The sequence below is a fragment of the Pseudozyma flocculosa genome, assembly GCF_000417875.1.
Source record: "Pseudozyma flocculosa PF-1 unplaced genomic scaffold scaffold00010, whole genome shotgun sequence".
NCBI lineage: Eukaryota > Fungi > Basidiomycota > Ustilaginomycetes > Ustilaginales > Ustilaginaceae > Pseudozyma > Pseudozyma flocculosa.
Genome location: NW_006920878.1, coordinates 89952 through 105917, shown reverse-complemented (window position 1 = coordinate 105917; position 15966 = coordinate 89952). Strand labels below are relative to the sequence as shown.

General features: G+C 66.4%; 7 protein-coding genes across 7 annotated transcripts in view; 4 read left to right on the top strand and 3 right to left on the bottom strand.

Moving 5' to 3' along the window:
• Positions 1–912: 912 nt before the first annotated feature.
• On the bottom strand, positions 913–3003 carry PFL1_03272 (uncharacterized protein; the record flags this gene model as incomplete). Its single annotated transcript, XM_007880789.1, has 1 exon — positions 913–3003. The coding sequence occupies one exon, from the start codon at positions 3001–3003 to the stop codon at positions 913–915; it is 2091 nt and encodes a 696-aa protein (XP_007878980.1).
• Positions 3004–6937: 3934 nt separating this feature from the next.
• On the top strand, positions 6938–7318 carry PFL1_03271 (uncharacterized protein; the record flags this gene model as incomplete). Its single annotated transcript, XM_007880788.1, has 1 exon — positions 6938–7318. One exon carries the CDS (start codon positions 6938–6940, stop codon positions 7316–7318), a length of 381 nt encoding a protein of 126 aa, XP_007878979.1.
• A 33-nt stretch (positions 7319–7351) lies between these two features.
• Positions 7352–8469, top strand: PFL1_03270 (uncharacterized protein; the record flags this gene model as incomplete). Its single annotated transcript, XM_007880787.1, has 2 exons — positions 7352–7971; positions 8283–8469. 2 exons carry the CDS (start codon positions 7352–7354, stop codon positions 8467–8469), a joined length of 807 nt encoding a protein of 268 aa, XP_007878978.1.
• Positions 8470–8692: 223 nt separating this feature from the next.
• On the bottom strand, positions 8693–10285 carry PFL1_03269 (uncharacterized protein; the record flags this gene model as incomplete). The annotated part of the gene is made up of 8 exons (XM_007880786.1): positions 8693–8739; positions 8878–8988; positions 9088–9149; positions 9245–9373; positions 9466–9583; positions 9662–9732; positions 9822–10074; positions 10204–10285. The coding sequence occupies 8 exons, from the start codon at positions 10283–10285 to the stop codon at positions 8693–8695; spliced, it is 873 nt and encodes a 290-aa protein (XP_007878977.1).
• Positions 10286–11340: 1055 nt separating this feature from the next.
• On the top strand, positions 11341–12096 carry PFL1_03268 (uncharacterized protein; the record flags this gene model as incomplete). Its single annotated transcript, XM_007880785.1, has 1 exon — positions 11341–12096. The coding sequence occupies one exon, from the start codon at positions 11341–11343 to the stop codon at positions 12094–12096; it is 756 nt and encodes a 251-aa protein (XP_007878976.1).
• Positions 12097–12240: 144 nt separating this feature from the next.
• On the bottom strand, positions 12241–13228 carry PFL1_03267 (uncharacterized protein; the record flags this gene model as incomplete). Its single annotated transcript, XM_007880784.1, has 2 exons — positions 12241–12615; positions 12776–13228. 2 exons carry the CDS (start codon positions 13226–13228, stop codon positions 12241–12243), a joined length of 828 nt encoding a protein of 275 aa, XP_007878975.1.
• Positions 13229–13957: 729 nt separating this feature from the next.
• Positions 13958–15966, top strand: part of PFL1_03266 (uncharacterized protein) — a gene marked incomplete at both ends in the record, with an annotated part of 3072 nt that continues 1063 nt past the window's right edge. The window contains 2 exons of the mRNA XM_007880783.1: positions 13958–14096; positions 14192–15753. Coding sequence (XP_007878974.1) covers positions 13958–14096; positions 14192–15753 — 1701 coding nt within the window. The remainder of the gene's footprint in view (positions 14097–14191; positions 15754–15966) is intronic.

The following is a 15966-nucleotide window of genomic DNA, read 5'->3' as shown; positions in this document are numbered from 1 at the left end:
CACTACCTTTCCCCCCTCCCCCCCCCCCCCCCCCTCCCCTTCCCCAATTGTTTGCCAGATCAGGTGCTGTTCATGCACACCTCATTGTATAGAGACAGACAAACCAGCCAGGCTGACCTGTTCTCATGTGTGTATTCAACAACAGGTGGGTGTTGCAGCACTGCTGCAGTCATAGTGGTACAAGAAAGGTGCTTGATGTTGAGCCCTATGAAAAGCTTGGACCTGCTGCAGCAAGTGTTGCATGCTCACGCCCGTCCCTGCTCCAGCTCGACCTAGCCTGCTGCAACCAACGGCTGTCTCTGCTCGTTTACCCTTCTTCATCGTCGCCTGCTCATTCATCACCCCCTCTTCATCGTCGCCGCCACCACTGCTGACCGATCTCGTTCCAGCTCGCAGCACAACGTCAGTTCCTTCACCCTCGGTCAACGTCGTCCTGGTCGCTGCTGATCCGTGACGGCACAAGTCCCACCCACCTTTCACCTCCCACTTCCCAGCACCAGGTGGCTTGCTCGCCGTGCAGCATCCCGGCCCGACTCGATTTGCCTCTCACCCGCCCTCCGTCTCACGCCACAGAAAGGGCTACACGCTTTGGATTCGCATCGATCGGGGAGGGTGCGGGTCGTACGACCGCGCTGCGCTATGATACATTCGGGACACATCGACGGGCTCGTCGGGCGGTCGCTGCCCGTTGATCGCTCGCTAGCCTGTCGCTGGTAGCTGGTAAGACGGGGGGTAGGCGGTGGAGGGAGCGCTACCCTACGAGATGTCGTGCTGCTCGCTGCTGCTCGTCGGCGGCAGGGATTGAGATCAGGACGGAGATGCGGACGTGGTCTGGGGCGGTAGGTCACAGAGACGGGGCCAGGGATGTATGGACGCCGGTCGCCAACGTAGCGAAGCCAGGCCAGGACGACCTCACTTGCTGCCGCCGAGGAGCTTGCCCAGGCCGAGGTTGTTGAGGATCTTGTCGAGGCCGAGGCCGCCGAGGAGGCCCTTTACGATGCCGCCGAGGCCGAGGCCGTGGAGGAGGTTGCCGAGGAGCGAGAGGACGCCGTTGAGGAGGAGGCCGACGGCGCTGAGGATCTGGAAGAGCGGGTCCTGGAGCAGGTCGAGGAGCGGGCCGAGGTTCTTTTTGGCCTTGGGCATGTCGTCGAGCCTGCGCCGGGCGTCGTCGACCGTCTTGGTGACGTTTTCGCTGAGATCCTTGAGCAGGTCGGCCAGGCGGTACTCCTCGTCGGTCGCCTTGCGCGAGCTCGACCTGGCCTGGGCGCGCTTGGCCAGCTTGCCCGAGGGGTCGAGGCCCTTGATGCCACCGTAGCACTCCTGCAGCATCGCCGTCGCCTGCTCAATCAGCGGCTTGACCGTGTCGATCACCTTGTCCTCGTCGAGCGCGTCGTTCTTCTTGTCGCGGTCCGCCTTGTCCAGGTGCTCCTTGATCAGCTTGAGCACCGGCTTGATCCTCTCGATGCAGTTCTCGACGTGGTCCGCAATCTGGTTGGCCAGCTCGGCGTCCTTCTTGGCCTGCTCATCCTCCTCGGCCTTGGTCTTGGCGGCCGCCTCGTCGGCCTCGGCGCGCTTGGCCTTGTCCTCTTCGTCCTGCAGGCGCTGCTGCTCGGCCTTGTAGTCCGCGATGGCCTGCTCGGGCGTGCGTTCGTCCTTGGGCTCGGCCTCGGGGTCCTCGGGGTCCGTCGCGGGCTTGTCTCCTTCGCCTTCGCCCTCGCCCTCGCCTTCGCCCTCGCCCTCGCCCTCGCCCTCGCCCTCGCCCTCGCCCTCACCCTCGCCCTCGAGCTTCTTGTCGCCCTCGGTGGCGTCGCCTTCCAGCTCGCCTTGCTCCTCTCCCGCAGCTTCGTCGCCCTCCTTCTCTCCCTCGCCCTCGCCCTCCTTGTCCTCGCCTTGTCCGGGGACACCCTGCTGGGCGCCTTCGACGGTCTCGTCGCCCGTGCCGGTGACGCCCTCGGCCTCTCCTTTGGCCTCGTCGGTGACTCCCTCTGCAGTCTCGCCGACGGCGCCCGTGATGCCCTCGGTGGTCTCGCCGGCCTCGTCGGTCGCGCCCTCAGCGACCTCGCCGGCGGTGCCGGTGGCGTCCTCCGCGGTCTTGTCGACGGCGTCGACGGCTCCTTCAGCCGTCTCGCTCGCGTCCTTGGTGGTGCCCTCGACCGTCTTGCCAGCGGAGTCGGTGACGCCCTCGACTGTCTCGCCAGCTGCGTCAGAGACGTCGCCAACGGCGTTGCCGGCGGTGTCCGCCGCGCCTTCAGCAGTCTCGCCGACAGCGTCGGTGGCATCGCCAACGGTCTTGCCCGCGCCGCCAGCGGTCTCGCCGAGAGCGCCCGTCGCGCCTTCGGTGGTCTTACCGACAGCGTCCGTCGCGCCTCCGGCAGCCTCTTCGGCACCGCCCGTGACGCCTTCGACGGTGTTACCGACGGTGTCCGTGGCACCCTTGGCCGTGCTGCCGACAGCGTCCGTGGCTCCCTTGGCAGTGTCGCCAACGGTGTCGGTCACGCCGCTGACGGTCTTGCCGAGGCCGCCGGCAGTCTCGCCAGCGCCGCCGGTGGCACCCTCGACGGTCTTGCCGACGGTATCGGTCGCTCCCTTGACGGTGCTGCCGACGGCCCCAGTGGCGCCCTGGGCAGTCTTGCCGACAGTGTCGGTCACCCCGCCAACAGTCTTGCCGACGCCGCCGAGCAGACCTCCGCCGCTCTGGTCGCTGGGCTGGCCAGAGGCGGCCTCGTCGCCCTTCTTGCCGGCGCCCTCGGTCACCTCCCAGCCGTCGTCGCCGGCCTGGTCGACCTTTTCCTTCTCCTGTCTGGCGATCTCGGCGGCCCTGTCTCCGGCGCGCTTGTCGAACTGCACCGTCTCGTCGGTGGGGGTGTCGACGGGGGGCTGTTTGGACTTGTCGACGCCGCTGCCGCCCTTGCCGCCGCCGCCGGTGATGCCCGACAGGCCGCTGGTGGCCTTGCCCAGCGTCGAGGTGGTAAAGTCGCCGGCGTTCTGTAGGACTTGGGTCATCTTGTGGAACAGCAGAGGGGGTATCGCCGTCAGCTTGGTGGTAGGCGGGCCGCTAGGGCAAGTCGGTGGTAGATCGAGGGAGCCGTGGCAGCAGGCGGATCGAGTGTCGCTGCTGCTGGTGGTGCTGGGGATGCTCGTTAAGTGGCGGTCTCAGCGATAGCGATTCGGTGCTCTGGTGATGCGAAGCGTCGCGAGATGGTAGTGTGTGGTGCGACTGTGCGGTTGTGCGATGGTGCAGTGGGTGCGGTGGTGCGGTGTGGGTTGGCGATGGAGCTGGGACTGGAGCGTCGAGGTGCTTTTATCTCTTCCCGTCTCGACGATGGCCTGGGCACGCCGAAGAGGCGGATGGAGAAGGTGTGGCGCTACCTTGGCCTGCTTGGACAGCGCCTCGCCGTCTCGGTCGCGATGACGATCGACGCTGGCTCCACGCAGCTGCCGAAAGGACCGGGCGAGCTGAGGCTGGACCAGGCCAGGCCAGGTCGGTCCTGTCAAGTCGTCCGGTGGCGGTGCAGAGCCCGTCCTCTCGCTCGAGCACGCAACGACGTCATGGCTCGTCGTGTCCTGGGCCTGCAGCGGGAAGGTCGCAGCCGTGCACAGAAGGAACGCGCCGTAGGGCCACGTCGGAACCTAGCCTGATGCGACTGCCGGCAAGCAGGCACGGCGCTCATGCTGCTGACGTGGAAGGGGCGCTGGCGGCGACGGACGGACGGCGAGCGTTCGTACGTGGGACTCGCCTTGGTCGCTTGACGTTGGCGACAAGGCGAGGGGGTGGGGAGGAAGAGGCAGAGGCCGAGGGGAAGTCGGCCTGTCCGTCCGGGGCTGTCGTGGCGTCGAGCAGCAGCCTAGCATCGGGAGGGGGCCAGGAATGACCAGCAGGGAGCCGTCTTGCGAGACACGAGACGCGGCGTTGCCTTCGATGGATGGCCGTCGCGAGCCAGACGCACCCTAGCCTACCACAACGACCGGCCTCCCGGACGAGCTGATGAGAGCTGTCGAGCGCGGCCACCGCTTCTCCAGCTGTCTGGGACGAGGCCATCCGAGACCGTGAGAAGCACGGTCGCGACGGCGCGGACACGGAGCTCCCCTCTTCCAGACTGGAGGCTGGGGTCGGTCGCTGCGCTGGCCAGCACGTACGATGATGTCGAGGGTCCCGATGCGTTGCCCGGAAAAGACGCGGGCGGATGAGTCCCGACGTGCTCCTCGTCGAAGCTGGCGGACAACAGCGAGGCCAGGGCAGGGGTCGACGGGGTGCATGCATGTTTGCTTGCTCTGGCTTCGTCGCTTGCTCGACAACGATGATGGCGAGGGCGGCGTCTACCGGTACCTCGCGGGCCCGATGCATGGCCGTCATCGCCGCTGCAGCCAGGCGACGTCGACCGGAGGCAAGCAAGACAGGCCGGTTGCTGATTGCCCGCCCGCTGGTTGGCTTGTTCGCTCGACGACGACGGCGACGGCGAGGGTGGCGGTGCACGATGGACGTGGGCAATCGTCGTTGCGCCAAAGACGAGGCCGGCGGGGGGCTGTCCGAGATCGTAGTGCAACAAGAGCCGGGTGCGTGGCATGGGCCGGCCGGCGGGGAGGCAGGGCGTCGAGGTCATGTTGCACGTTTCGAGGGGCCGCGCCTCTGGAGGTTGCCTGACCGTCCAACCGTCGCTCATGCCGGGCGCACCGAGAAAAGAAGCAGGCAGGGCGACATCATGCCGGCCTGCCAGCGGACGGCGAGAGGCCTTCGGCAGCCTAGCCTAGCCTGCTGCATGTCAGAGAGGGCAAAGTGGCCTGTCAGACTGGCCGGCGAGGAGGCGAGGACGAGGCCGTCGCCTGCCTGCCTGACTGCTCGATCGGGGGCCCACGAGGTCAGAAGCACCGCCATGCATGACCAGGAACGGCTCGAAGGGCGGCCTGCGTGCTTCCATCGCCTCGAGGCGGCCGCCGCTGCCGTCGTCGCCTCCGCTGCAGGAAGAGGTTGGGCGGTGAGGCAGGAGGGACAGCAGGCTAGGCCAGGCTAGGCTGGGCTAGGCTGGGACGTGGCCAGCGTGCTGATGGAGGTAGGGCCGCCATAGACGCCGTGCGTCGTGCGCCAGCGCTCGAGGGCAGGACCGGCCAGCAGGTCGTCGAGGGGCGGTATGTCGTCATTTGTCGCCTGCCTGCTCCTCGTGCACAGCACGCCGCATCGACCGACGGCGGGGGCGAGTCCTGTGTGGCGTGCGTTGCAGGTGGCTGCCTCGTCGTCGATGGTCTTGGGTTACTCGTTCGACATTGGGTGCGGTGAGCGTACGACACGGCTGCGGGAAGCTGCCATGCATGCGGCGGTCGATAGGGAGGCAGCAGGCCGGTCAGGAAGAAAAAGCAGGCAGGCAGGCAAGCCGGGCGATTTGGCGGCGCCACCCTCTGTGCCGCGCAATTCTGCCTGACTGGCTGGCAAGGCCGCACCTGCACCGCCTGCGTCTGCCTGCCTCTTCTGACGGGCGGAAAATGACGACTAAAAAGCGACAGGGCGAGCAGGAACCGATTTTCGTGCACGGGCTGGCGTATGAGTGGCGCACGGCACAGTCATCCTCGCAGCGCGTCGGCCTCTCTCTTGGTTGCTTGCTTGCCCGCGGGCGTGGATGGGCGCAGCGCAGCGCAACGTGGTGCGTCGGGCATGCGCGGTCCACCTGACAACCGATTTTGCTGGACAGCCAGCCCGCCAAAATTCGCCGTGCGTGCGTGCGGGCGTGCGGCGTGATGGACCCTGGCCTGCTGCTTGTCACCCACTCACCCGCCGCGTCCCTGCTTTTTGGTGGCCATGGCCCCGCCGCCGCTCGAGCTCAGGCCAGGCAAAACGAGATCACCGGTACCGCCACCTTGCCTGCTTGCTTCTGGCTCATCTCGACCACACAGCGTAGCGATCCACAGAGGGCAACACCACAGCAGCTCGCAGGCATCGCATCGCGCCTATCGCACCGGCGGGCCAGGCATGGCAGGCCACCAAGCAGAGCAAGCAGACAGCCTCGACGCCCAGGCAGGTTGCCGGCGGAAGAGCCCTCCTTTGACCTAGCCTGGCCTGGCCTGCCACACCCGTTTGCCGTGGCGCGGCACAGCTGAGACAAGATGGCCGGTGGCGTCCGCCTTTGTGGCCTCCCGTGTGAAGGGACAAGCGGGGCCCACAGACCGCAACCTCGGAACAGCCAGACAGCCGGCAACGCAGGCAGCAAGGCCCCCTCCGCTATGCTGCCACGGCCCTAGCCTCTCGCATCGACCAAGCAGCCAGCGCTGCCCTACCTCCCTGGTCCTGACGTGGCCTTGCTTGTCCCCTCCTTCTGGCCTGGGCTCCGGCCGTTGAGGCTGGCCCGCCGACATCGACCTGCCTCGCCGTTCCGGAGCAACCAAGCTCGCACCTGCCATGATGCATCGCAGCCAGCCAGCCGTCCTGCCTGGCCCCATTCCTGCCACCTCGACGCGCGTCTTGGCTTGCTTGCCCGCTGTACCGCTCCCACGCACCGCCGCCTCAACCAACGCGCGAGCGACTTCTGGCGTTGCAGCATCATTGCACCGCCGTCGTCGTCTCGACTTGCCTGCCCGCTCGTCCGCCCGTCGGACCTCGACATCGGCTTCGGCATCGGGGCCACCCACCCCGGCAACGCGAACCTAGCCAGACAAGGCCTTGCCTGGCCAGCACATCGACCGACCGCCTGCCGCACGCCGCTGGCCCCTGCTCGTCACCGCCACAGATCAGCCTGCCGTCTCCTGGTCTCCGCTTTGACTCAGGCGCACATCGGCGCCCGTCGCCCAGCCCGTCAACATGACGTAGGGACGCGTGCGTGTGTGATGGCACAATCGAACGGCGCCGTCCGTACCCCGTCACACGCGACACGACCACGCACGGCCACGCAGGCAGGCAGGCAAGAGCAGACAGGCAGGCGGGTCCCAAGGATCGACGGCCGCCCATGATGCGATGGCGCACCGGCCGGCAGCCGTGTCCAGGGCGCGCGACCCGTCCGGGGCTCAGGCTGGCTGGCTGGGTCAGGCAGGCAGGCAAGCAGGGCTCGCCCCAGGTCGATTCACGGCCTGGCCCAGCCACGACGACGGCCGGCCTGGCGGACGCGTCTGGTGCGCCCGTCCAGCTCTCGGTATAAAGGGACGGCGGCGAGTCCTGCGCTGGCCTCTCGTCTCATCCTCCATCGCCACTTCTCTCGCCCGTCCGTCGTTACCGCCTGCAGCCGACCCAGCAGCCGCAGCAGAAGTTTCCACGCCGCAGCCCACAGCCGCCGCCGCCGCCGCCAAAAACACTGCCACCACTGCCACCACCTCGCGCCCACAACCCACGCCCCATTGAGCTGCAGCCGCCCTCTCCGCGACCGCCGCCGCCATGTCTGCCCAGCAAGCCACCAAGGACAAGAAGCCCAAGGCCGAGGACGCTCCCGAGGCACCCAAGCCCGCCGAAAACGAGGAGAAGAACGACTCGGGCAACGAAGAGCAGCCCGGTTCCGGCTCCGGCTCCGGCTCCGGCTCCGGCTCTGAAGACGAGGGCAGCGAGGCGTCCGAGTCGGAATCCGAGTCGGAACCCGAACCCGAACCGCCGAAGCCCAAGAAGAAGTCATCGTCGTCGTCCAAAAAATCGGCACCGCCGCCTCCTGCGCCCGCCAAGAAGAAGTCGTCGTCGTCGAGGAGGGAAAAGGAGGAGGCTGCGCGTCGTCGTCGTCGTCGTCGACAACAGGAGTACACGTCGGAATCCGACGACGACGACTCGGGTCTTGGGCTCGTCGATGATCTGCCCGTTAGGCAGGTTGGCAAGCCGGTCGGAAAGGCGGTCGATGCCGTCGGAGGTGCGGCCGATAGCGTGGGCAAGACTGCTTCGGGCCTCGCGGGAGGAGGAGGCGGCGATGACGATATGGGCGATAAGCCGCTTCGCCTTCGTCTTGACCTCAACCTCGACGTACAGCTCGAACTCAAAGCTAAGGTCCATGGCGACGTTACCCTCGCCCTGTTGTGAGTTGATTCCGTGTCACCCCTTTTCTCCCCCCTCTCCTCGGGCTCGCCATCGTCGAATCCGACGCTTCGTCTCGTGTCGTGTCGTACCGAGACCGAACAACACTGACCTGATCACCTTTAGGATGTAGGCGCTAGCGGATAAACGCCGCCGCCCTCTTCTCTCCGATACCTCTTCTTCCCTGTCTCCCCATCCCTCTCTATCTCTCTTTCCCTCCTTCTCTCGCTCTCTCGTTCTCTTCAATCTCGAACGACGCGGCGACCACGGATGGAAACGGATCCGCAACCCAACCCTCCCCTCGTTCCGGCAGCACGTACACGACTTCGGAGCCGCCTCCGCCGCCGCCGGACGAACCAGACGACTTTGCAGGCCAACTCATGTCGCTCCCGCAGCGCTACGCCCACCTCGACGCGTACGAGGACAAGGATATCACCGTCTCGCTCCGTATCGTCGTGCGTGGCCAGCCGCGAAAGGAGATTCTGCGCATCGAGCTGTGACCCCTTCATGACCCCGACTACGAAACCGATGACGACGACCCGACTGCAAACACGATCGACTGGAGCGGGCCTGATGCGCCCCGCCCTCCCTCACTGATGCGATGCTACCCTTCCCATGTTCCATGCCGGCCCGTCCTTGCAATGCCGATGCCGAATGATTTGCGATCCCTTTTCGTGCCACTCCGCCCTGTCTGTCCCGCGTGTGGAGCGGAGCAGAGCACGACTAGTCACCCATGCCGCCCAGCATCTCGGCGAGCGTCTGGCGCAGCTCTGCTTGTCGAACCCCCGCAATCAGGCGTCATGTCGAGGATGAAGGAGACCGGTGCACGTTCGGCGAGGGGACGGTCAGGCACCGTCGAGGCAGTCGAAATGGGCACCTCGCCGGGCGACGGGCAGTCGCCGACTCACCTTTCTCGTCCTGGGTCGTGTCGTTGGCCTGCGCCATGTCGGCCAGGAGCTTCCTCTTGCGGACGGCCCACTCCTTGTGCATGCCATCGATCTTGGTCGCGAAACCTTCGTCTGCGAGTGTGGTCGATGCTGCCGCAGACGATTAGTGTTTCCCGTGCTGGCACGATGGCACGACGCCGGCAGTCCGGAAGCCAGCGTCAGAAGGCTCACGCAGCTGCTCGACCTCTCTGTTGAAGCGGTCGCGGTTCGCCTGTCGAGCGGTGTACGCCTCTCTGTCGACGGTCCAGAATTTGCGGCAAACAAGACCGCTGTCAGCACGGGCGTCCACTTCCCGGAGCGACACCGGTCCTCATCCTTGACTGCTTACTCGAGGCGGTCGAGGTGACGCGAGATGGCATGGATCGACTCCTCGACGTTTTGACGGTAGTTGTCCGACAGCTCAGCCATCTCGGTGCAGAGCTCGGCGTGGGTCTCGTTGGCGATGCGGAAGCTCTCCCTGCGCCGGTGTTGAGCGCCCAGGTGTCAGCAGTGCCTTGTCCGACGATGTGACACGACGACGGGGAGGCAGGGGCGCCGGCCTGCACTCACCCGAAGTCGTCGGTGTGCTCGGCCATGGCGTCCAAGCTGCCTATGACTTTGGCGAACGCATCCCGGATGGCGTCGACGGTTCTGCGCTCGTGCTCGGCCTTCAAGACCTCCAGAGGCTCTGTGGTCGTCGTCGTCGACGGTTAGCGACGGCGACGACACGCTGGATGTCGAGCGCCCCCTCTCCACCGCGACCCACCTCTGAGCTTGGCAAGCATGTCTTGCACTTTGGCCTCCTTTTGCTTTCGAGCCTGCCCGATCTCGGCCTCCCTGTTTGGAGCAGACAGGGGTTGAAGCACGCACGGTGAGCAGGGGGGAGGCGTTGGTCCCGGCAGGTGTGTATCTGCTCGCGGGCTCACCGCTGCTTGCGCTTGGCCTCCTCCTCGATGCTGGCTTCCTCGTCCGACTCGTCCGACGACTGGTCCGAGGCTTCCGAGCGTGTCTTTCTTTCCTTTGCTGCTTTGTCTTCGTCCTCCGGCCTCTTCTTGTCGAAGCGAAGCAGCGACCTGCGTCTCGTAGGCGAGGTCCCAATCGCGCGTATTGCAGGCGAGCTCAACGAGATGCCACGGGTATCTGGATCGACGCGGCGTCGGGTGACGGGCATCACCGTGGCTGCACCAGAGCGACGACTGCCATGCTGGGCTGGGCCCGTAGGATCTAGTGTAGGGCAGGCCACGGCGCGAGACTCGTGTCAGAACTCGGGAGGCGGCCAGCCAACGCAGGGGCGATGGTGGCACTCACTGGGCTCGCTCGCGGGCGAAGCATGGTTGCGGCTGGAATCGGTGCCGGCGTTGGACTTGTTGTTCGAGTTTCGCTGCTTCATCTTGGGGCGGCCGTCGTGGCGGTGGTAGTGGTGATGGTGGTGGTGGCGGGGAGGGCGGCCTCCGCCTCCGTCTGGCTTTTATTTTCGACCCTGGCCTCACCCGCCAGTTTCTCCTTTCGCTCTCTCGCGGACTGGCCGGCTGGCCGGCTGGCGAGCGAGGCTGGCGAGGCGGTGCCCATTCGCCTCCCTGCCTACTCTCTGAGCCGCCTTCGGTTTGCCTCTAGGACTCGGTTGGGCTCCGGTGGGTCAGGGGGAAGGGGGCAAAGGGCAACCTACTGTGCTGTCAGAGAGTTGGGGCCGCTCCGTCGCTACACGGTGCGGATGGCCCCGAGATTTGGCTGCCTGCCTGGTTCCGCTCGGTTGCGGAAGCAGCTGCACGCCCGCCTCCGCCTCGGCACACCCGACGAAAGGCTGGCACGCGTACCCTCCATCGCTCGTACGCTTGCTGGCTCACTCGCTCCCTCCTACCAGCTGGCTCAGAGCTGCCACCCTACCTAGCCTAGCCTCATAGGGGGTACCCAGCTCGAATAGCCTTGGCAGCTTGCGCTTTCTAGACCCATCCAGGCTGGACGAGACTGGCGCAGTGCCAGAGGGAGGGGAGGGGCAGGAAATGAGGCAGGAGCAGGCAGAGACTCTTGCGCTGCGGTCGGCCGTCTGGCTGGCTGGCTGGTTGACTGGGGCTGGGGGCGACACGCGCGGGCAGCATAGAGCCAGGCCGGACCTCGCACGGGTATATGAAGGCCCCCTTTCGCCCTCATCGCCCCTCCTTCCCTCCCCCATCCATTCCTCCCTCATTCGTCCTGCATCTTCCTAGGTCCCTCTAGTTCTCTCTTTCTCACTTTCTCTCCCTACCTCTCTTCTTTTTGACCGTCTCGCCTTCAGCCATCTCTCTTCGCATCTTGCCCTTGCCCATCTCGTTCCCCGTCTTACCCTTCCATCTCTTGGCTGCGTCCATCCCTTCTCCCCCTCAGATCGGCTGGCTCGACTCTCAGGCGGACGTAATCCCCACCGCTCTCCATCCTCCTCTCGTTCGTCCTCGTTCTACGGCACCCAACATGACCCAGATCGGCCCAGAGTACTTCGCTCGCCAGCACTCGCACGGCAGCCGCGCCGGCCGTCAAGGCACCAGCAATAGCCATTTCGGCCGCGGCGGTCCCAACGGGAGCGAGACGACCTCTAGCAGCAGCAGCAGCAGCCGCAGCAGCCGCAGCAGCACCAGCAGCGACAGCAGCTACCGCAATATCTGCAACGTCGTCAGCGGCAGCCCCACCAAGACCAACAACAACGGCGGCTCTCGCAACAAAGCCAGCGCCAACCCTGCCAATGGCGCCCGCACGCGCATGGTGACGGTGGCGCGTCCGCACAAGATCAGCCCCATGGTCGGCGAGCTCAACCGCGCCCTCGAGGCCCTCTCCCTGTCCAAGGAGCGCGAGATCGACCACCTCGAGGCCGAGCTGCGCGCATCGGCCGCCACCCGCGACCGCGCCAGGGCCAAGGGGGCCGAAAAGGACTTCAACCGCCGCACCAACGAGTTTGCCCACGAGTTCAAGCAGCTCTCGCACCGCTTCCAGGCCGAGGCCGCCCGCAACCCGGGACAGAACGCCGGCATGCGCCTCGCCAAGGCCGCCTACAACGCCCGCAACGGCGGTCAGGCCCACGACATCCGCCAGATCACCGTGGCCTACAACCGCAAGCACCACTGGAACGGCGGCGCCGTCACCTCGGTGCGCCAGCACTTTTCTCGCGGCAACGCCGACCAGGCCCGCGGCCTCAAGGCGGCCTCGCGCCTCGCGGCCGGCCACCGCTACTGAGCGGCTCTGGCAGTCGTTCGAGCCATGGGCATGCAGACGAGTGAGTGAATGGCGGTGGCATCGGCGTGACAGACGTTGGCGCGAACCCTGACGTTTCCGGTGTGCATCTTTTTTTGGCTTTCGAACAGTCTGCGGGCGGCGGGACTACAGCTCGTCGTCGTCGGCGTCGAACAGGGGCGCCTCTTCTGCGACCCGGATGCGATCTCTTGCCATGGCGCCCTCGTCTTCCAGATCCAGGTCCAGCGAGTAGGGACGGGACCCGATTTCGATCCTCGATGGCCGCGACGACGCCGAGGAGCCGCTGCGCCGCACGATGGAGACCAACCTGAGCGCCTGGACGACGTTTCGCCCGATGAGGAGCACGCTGTCGAGGAGCTCCTCGCCCTTGCCCGACCTCCCCCCCTCCTGGCCGCCGCGGAAGGGCGAACACTCGTGGTGGAAGAAGATGATGCCGAGAGTGATGACACACAGCAGCACCAGGCCGAGGTCGACGATGTTGTACGTGCTCTTCCAGAATTGCTGCAGGGGGCGACAGAGTTCACAAAAGGCCAAGACGACGACGGCGATACGGCGGCGCGATGCACGGTCAGCGACAGACGAATGTACGACACTCGACCTTTCCCCCTGTCCACCCTTGAGCGGCGCGGACCGACGACCGACGATCGACGACTGAACGCACCTTTCCGAAGGCGACAAGGCGGATGCCGACCTCTGCGATGAGGAGGAGGTTGATGACGAGCTCGAGGCTGTAGAAGAGGGTCCCCGGGCACTCTGTGCGGAGCGAGATGACGACGGTGAGTAGGGAAGCGAGGGCCATGGAGGCGTAGAAGTAGAGGTAGGCCGACGAGTGGACGAAGCGGTTGGCGACGCCCTTGAGGATCTCGTCGCGGGAGAGGAAGTAGTGGGACCTCGACGGCGTGGGTCCCGATGGTGGGTTCGGGTCGGTGGGGAGGCGGCCGTAGCCTCGCGTGGCGGAGCTGCCGCCGAAGACGCCGTGCTCGTATACGCGACCCACGCCGACGGGCTCGTGGCCAGGGATCGAGTCGTGGCCCATGGGCAGCCTCACTTCGCCGCCGGCTGGTGCGCCAGCCTGGCGGTGACCATTGGTGGTGGTGGTGGCGGGGTTTGCCATTTCGGCGAGCTTGCGTGCCCACTTTGCGGTCGAGATGCTAAAGACGTTTTGGGTGTGGCCGCGCTGTTGGGCCGCGGCGTGGTGGTGTAGGCTGGCAGGGTAGGAGTCCTGGTCTGGGTTGCCGAGGAGGAGAGGGTCTGCGACGTGGTGGCGCTGTCGGTAGCGGGGTGTGCTTTCGCCCGAGGGCGTGGTGGCGCCGGTGGGGGTGGATGCAGCGCTACCGGCTGCCGAGTGTGCGAAAATGGTGGGCGGGTCAAGGCGTGGTCCTGGGCCGAAGAGGCAGGACCAGGCTGGAGGTGGATAGCTGGGCGACGGCCCGGTGCGGTTGTAGAGGAGGTTGAGGGCGGTTGAGGTCGGCGGGAGGGAGCGATGGTGTTGGTGGAGCAGCGAGAGGCGGAAGGAGGATGGTCGAGACGGAAGTCCGGGGAGAGAGAGCGAGCACGGCCCGACTGCCTCGAGCTGGCACACAGTCCACCTTGCACCCTCCACAAGGCCGCACCTCGGATCCGACTCGACTTTGGCAGCGCGGGCCCACGCCTTGATCGCCGCCTTTCAAGGCGAGAGCAGCCAGCCAGCGGGCGGGAGAGCGAGTGGGCGAGACCTTGGTGCGTCTTGGCTTTCTTCTCGCCGTTGGTGCACCAGCAGCTCGTCACCCCCTCTTCCCCCATCCCCACCACCACCACCACCCCCTGACCGCCCACCAACACCGCCACCGACATCGCCGCCGTCATGCCGCCAAAAAAGTCGGCGCTGCCGACAAAGGAGCGCACCCTATTCACCCGCCTCATCTCCGAGTACGAACACAAGAAGCACAAGCTCGGCATCAAGACGGCAGACACCATCCTCAAAAAGTTCCCAGAACATGGAGGTGAGTTGGCGCCAGGTCGCCCGCAGCGATATACCGACACGCATCTTCTTACTGACCTTAATCTGCGTTCCCCCCTGCTCCGTCGCCCGCCGCAGAGACGCTCGCCATGAAGGGCCTCATCCTCGGCTCGCTCAACCGCCGCGACGAGGGCATCGAGCTCGCAAAGAAGGGCGTCCGCCACGACCTCACCAGCTTCATCTGCTGGCACGCCCTCGGCATCCTCCACCGCATGGACAAAAACTACCAAGAGGCCATCAAGTGCTACTCGCAGGCGCTCCGCATCGAGGGCGCCAACCTCAACCTCCTCCGCGAATCCGCCTTTATGCACCTCCAGCTCCGCAACTACCCGCCCCTAATAGACGCCCGCCTCACCATCCTCCGCATGCAGCCCCACCTCCGAATGAACTGGGTCGGCCTCGCCGTCGCACACCACCTCGCAGGCAGCCTCGACCAGGCCGAGCGGGTCCTAGCATCCTACGAAAACGTCATGCGCGACGTGCCAGACCGCAACTACGAGCACTCCGAGGTGCTCCTCTACCACGCCTCGATCCTCGAAGAGAAGCGCGACTTCCAACGGGCCGCAGAGCTGCTCGACGCCAACGCCCGCCAGATCGTCGACCAGCGGGCGCGGGTCGAGGCGCTGGCGCGGTGCTACCAGCACACCGGTCGCAAGGACGAGGCCGAGGCCATCTGGAGGGACCTCATCGCCAAGAACAGCGAGAACCAGAGGTACTTTGCCGGCCTGCTCAGCGCGCGCGGCATCGACATCGTCCAGACGTCGGACGAGATGCGCGCCCAGGCCCTGGCCCTCCTGGCCGAGCTGCAGCAGGCCCACCCCAAGTCGACCGCCGCCAAGCGCCTGTCGCTCGTCTTTGCCGTCGGCGACGACTTTGCCGCCCAGGCGACGGCCTACGCCCGCGCCGCGCTCATCAAGGGCGTGCCCTCGCTCTTTTCGGACCTCAAGTCCCTCTACCGCAACCCGGCCAAGCAGCAGGCGCTCGAGGCCGCCGTCGAGGGCCTCCGCCTCGAGTGGGCGCCCAAGGCCGGCGAGACTGAGAGCGACCCGCCGTCGTCGTACCTGTGGTCGCTGTACTACCTCGCCCAGCACTATTCGTTCATCGGCCAAGCGCAGCGTGCCCTCGCCTACATCGACTCGGCCATCGCCCACTCGGCGACGCTGCCGGAGCTCCACATGGTGCGCGCGCGCGTCCTCAAGCGCGGCGGCGACCTCGAGGCGGCCGCCGATGCCATGGTCGATGCCCGCCTGCTCGACGGCCAGGACCGCTTCCTCAACTCCAAGGCGGCAAAGTACCTGCTGCGCAAGGGCGACGTCGACGAGGCGGTCAAGACCGTTGGCCTGTTTACCAAGGCCGACGCGCCCGACCCCGTGTTCGACCTCAACGAGATGCAGGCGCTGTGGTACCTGTCCGAGGAGGCCGACGCCCACCTCCGCAACCGCGACCTCGGCATGGCGCTCAAGCGCCTCCACCAGGTCGACCGCACCTTCCAGGAGATCTACGACGACCAGCTCGACTTCCACAGCTACTGCCTGCGCAAGATGACGATGCGCAGCTACGTCGACACGGTGCGCTTCGAGGACAACCTGCGCTCGCACCCGGCCTACTTCCGGTCGGCGCTGGCCGCCGTCGATCTCTACGTCGGGCTGCACGACGACCCATCGCTGCAGGATCCCAGCAAGGCGGCGGCGGCGGGCGGCGCCGGCGCCAACGGCAGCGATGCGGCGGGCGGGGCCAATGGGATGACGGACGAGGAGCGCAAGAAGGCGGCCAAGAAGGCGAAAAAGGCCGAGATGAAAGCGGCCGAGGAAGCGGCGCGCCGCAAGGCGGCCGACGAGGCGGCGGCGGCCAAG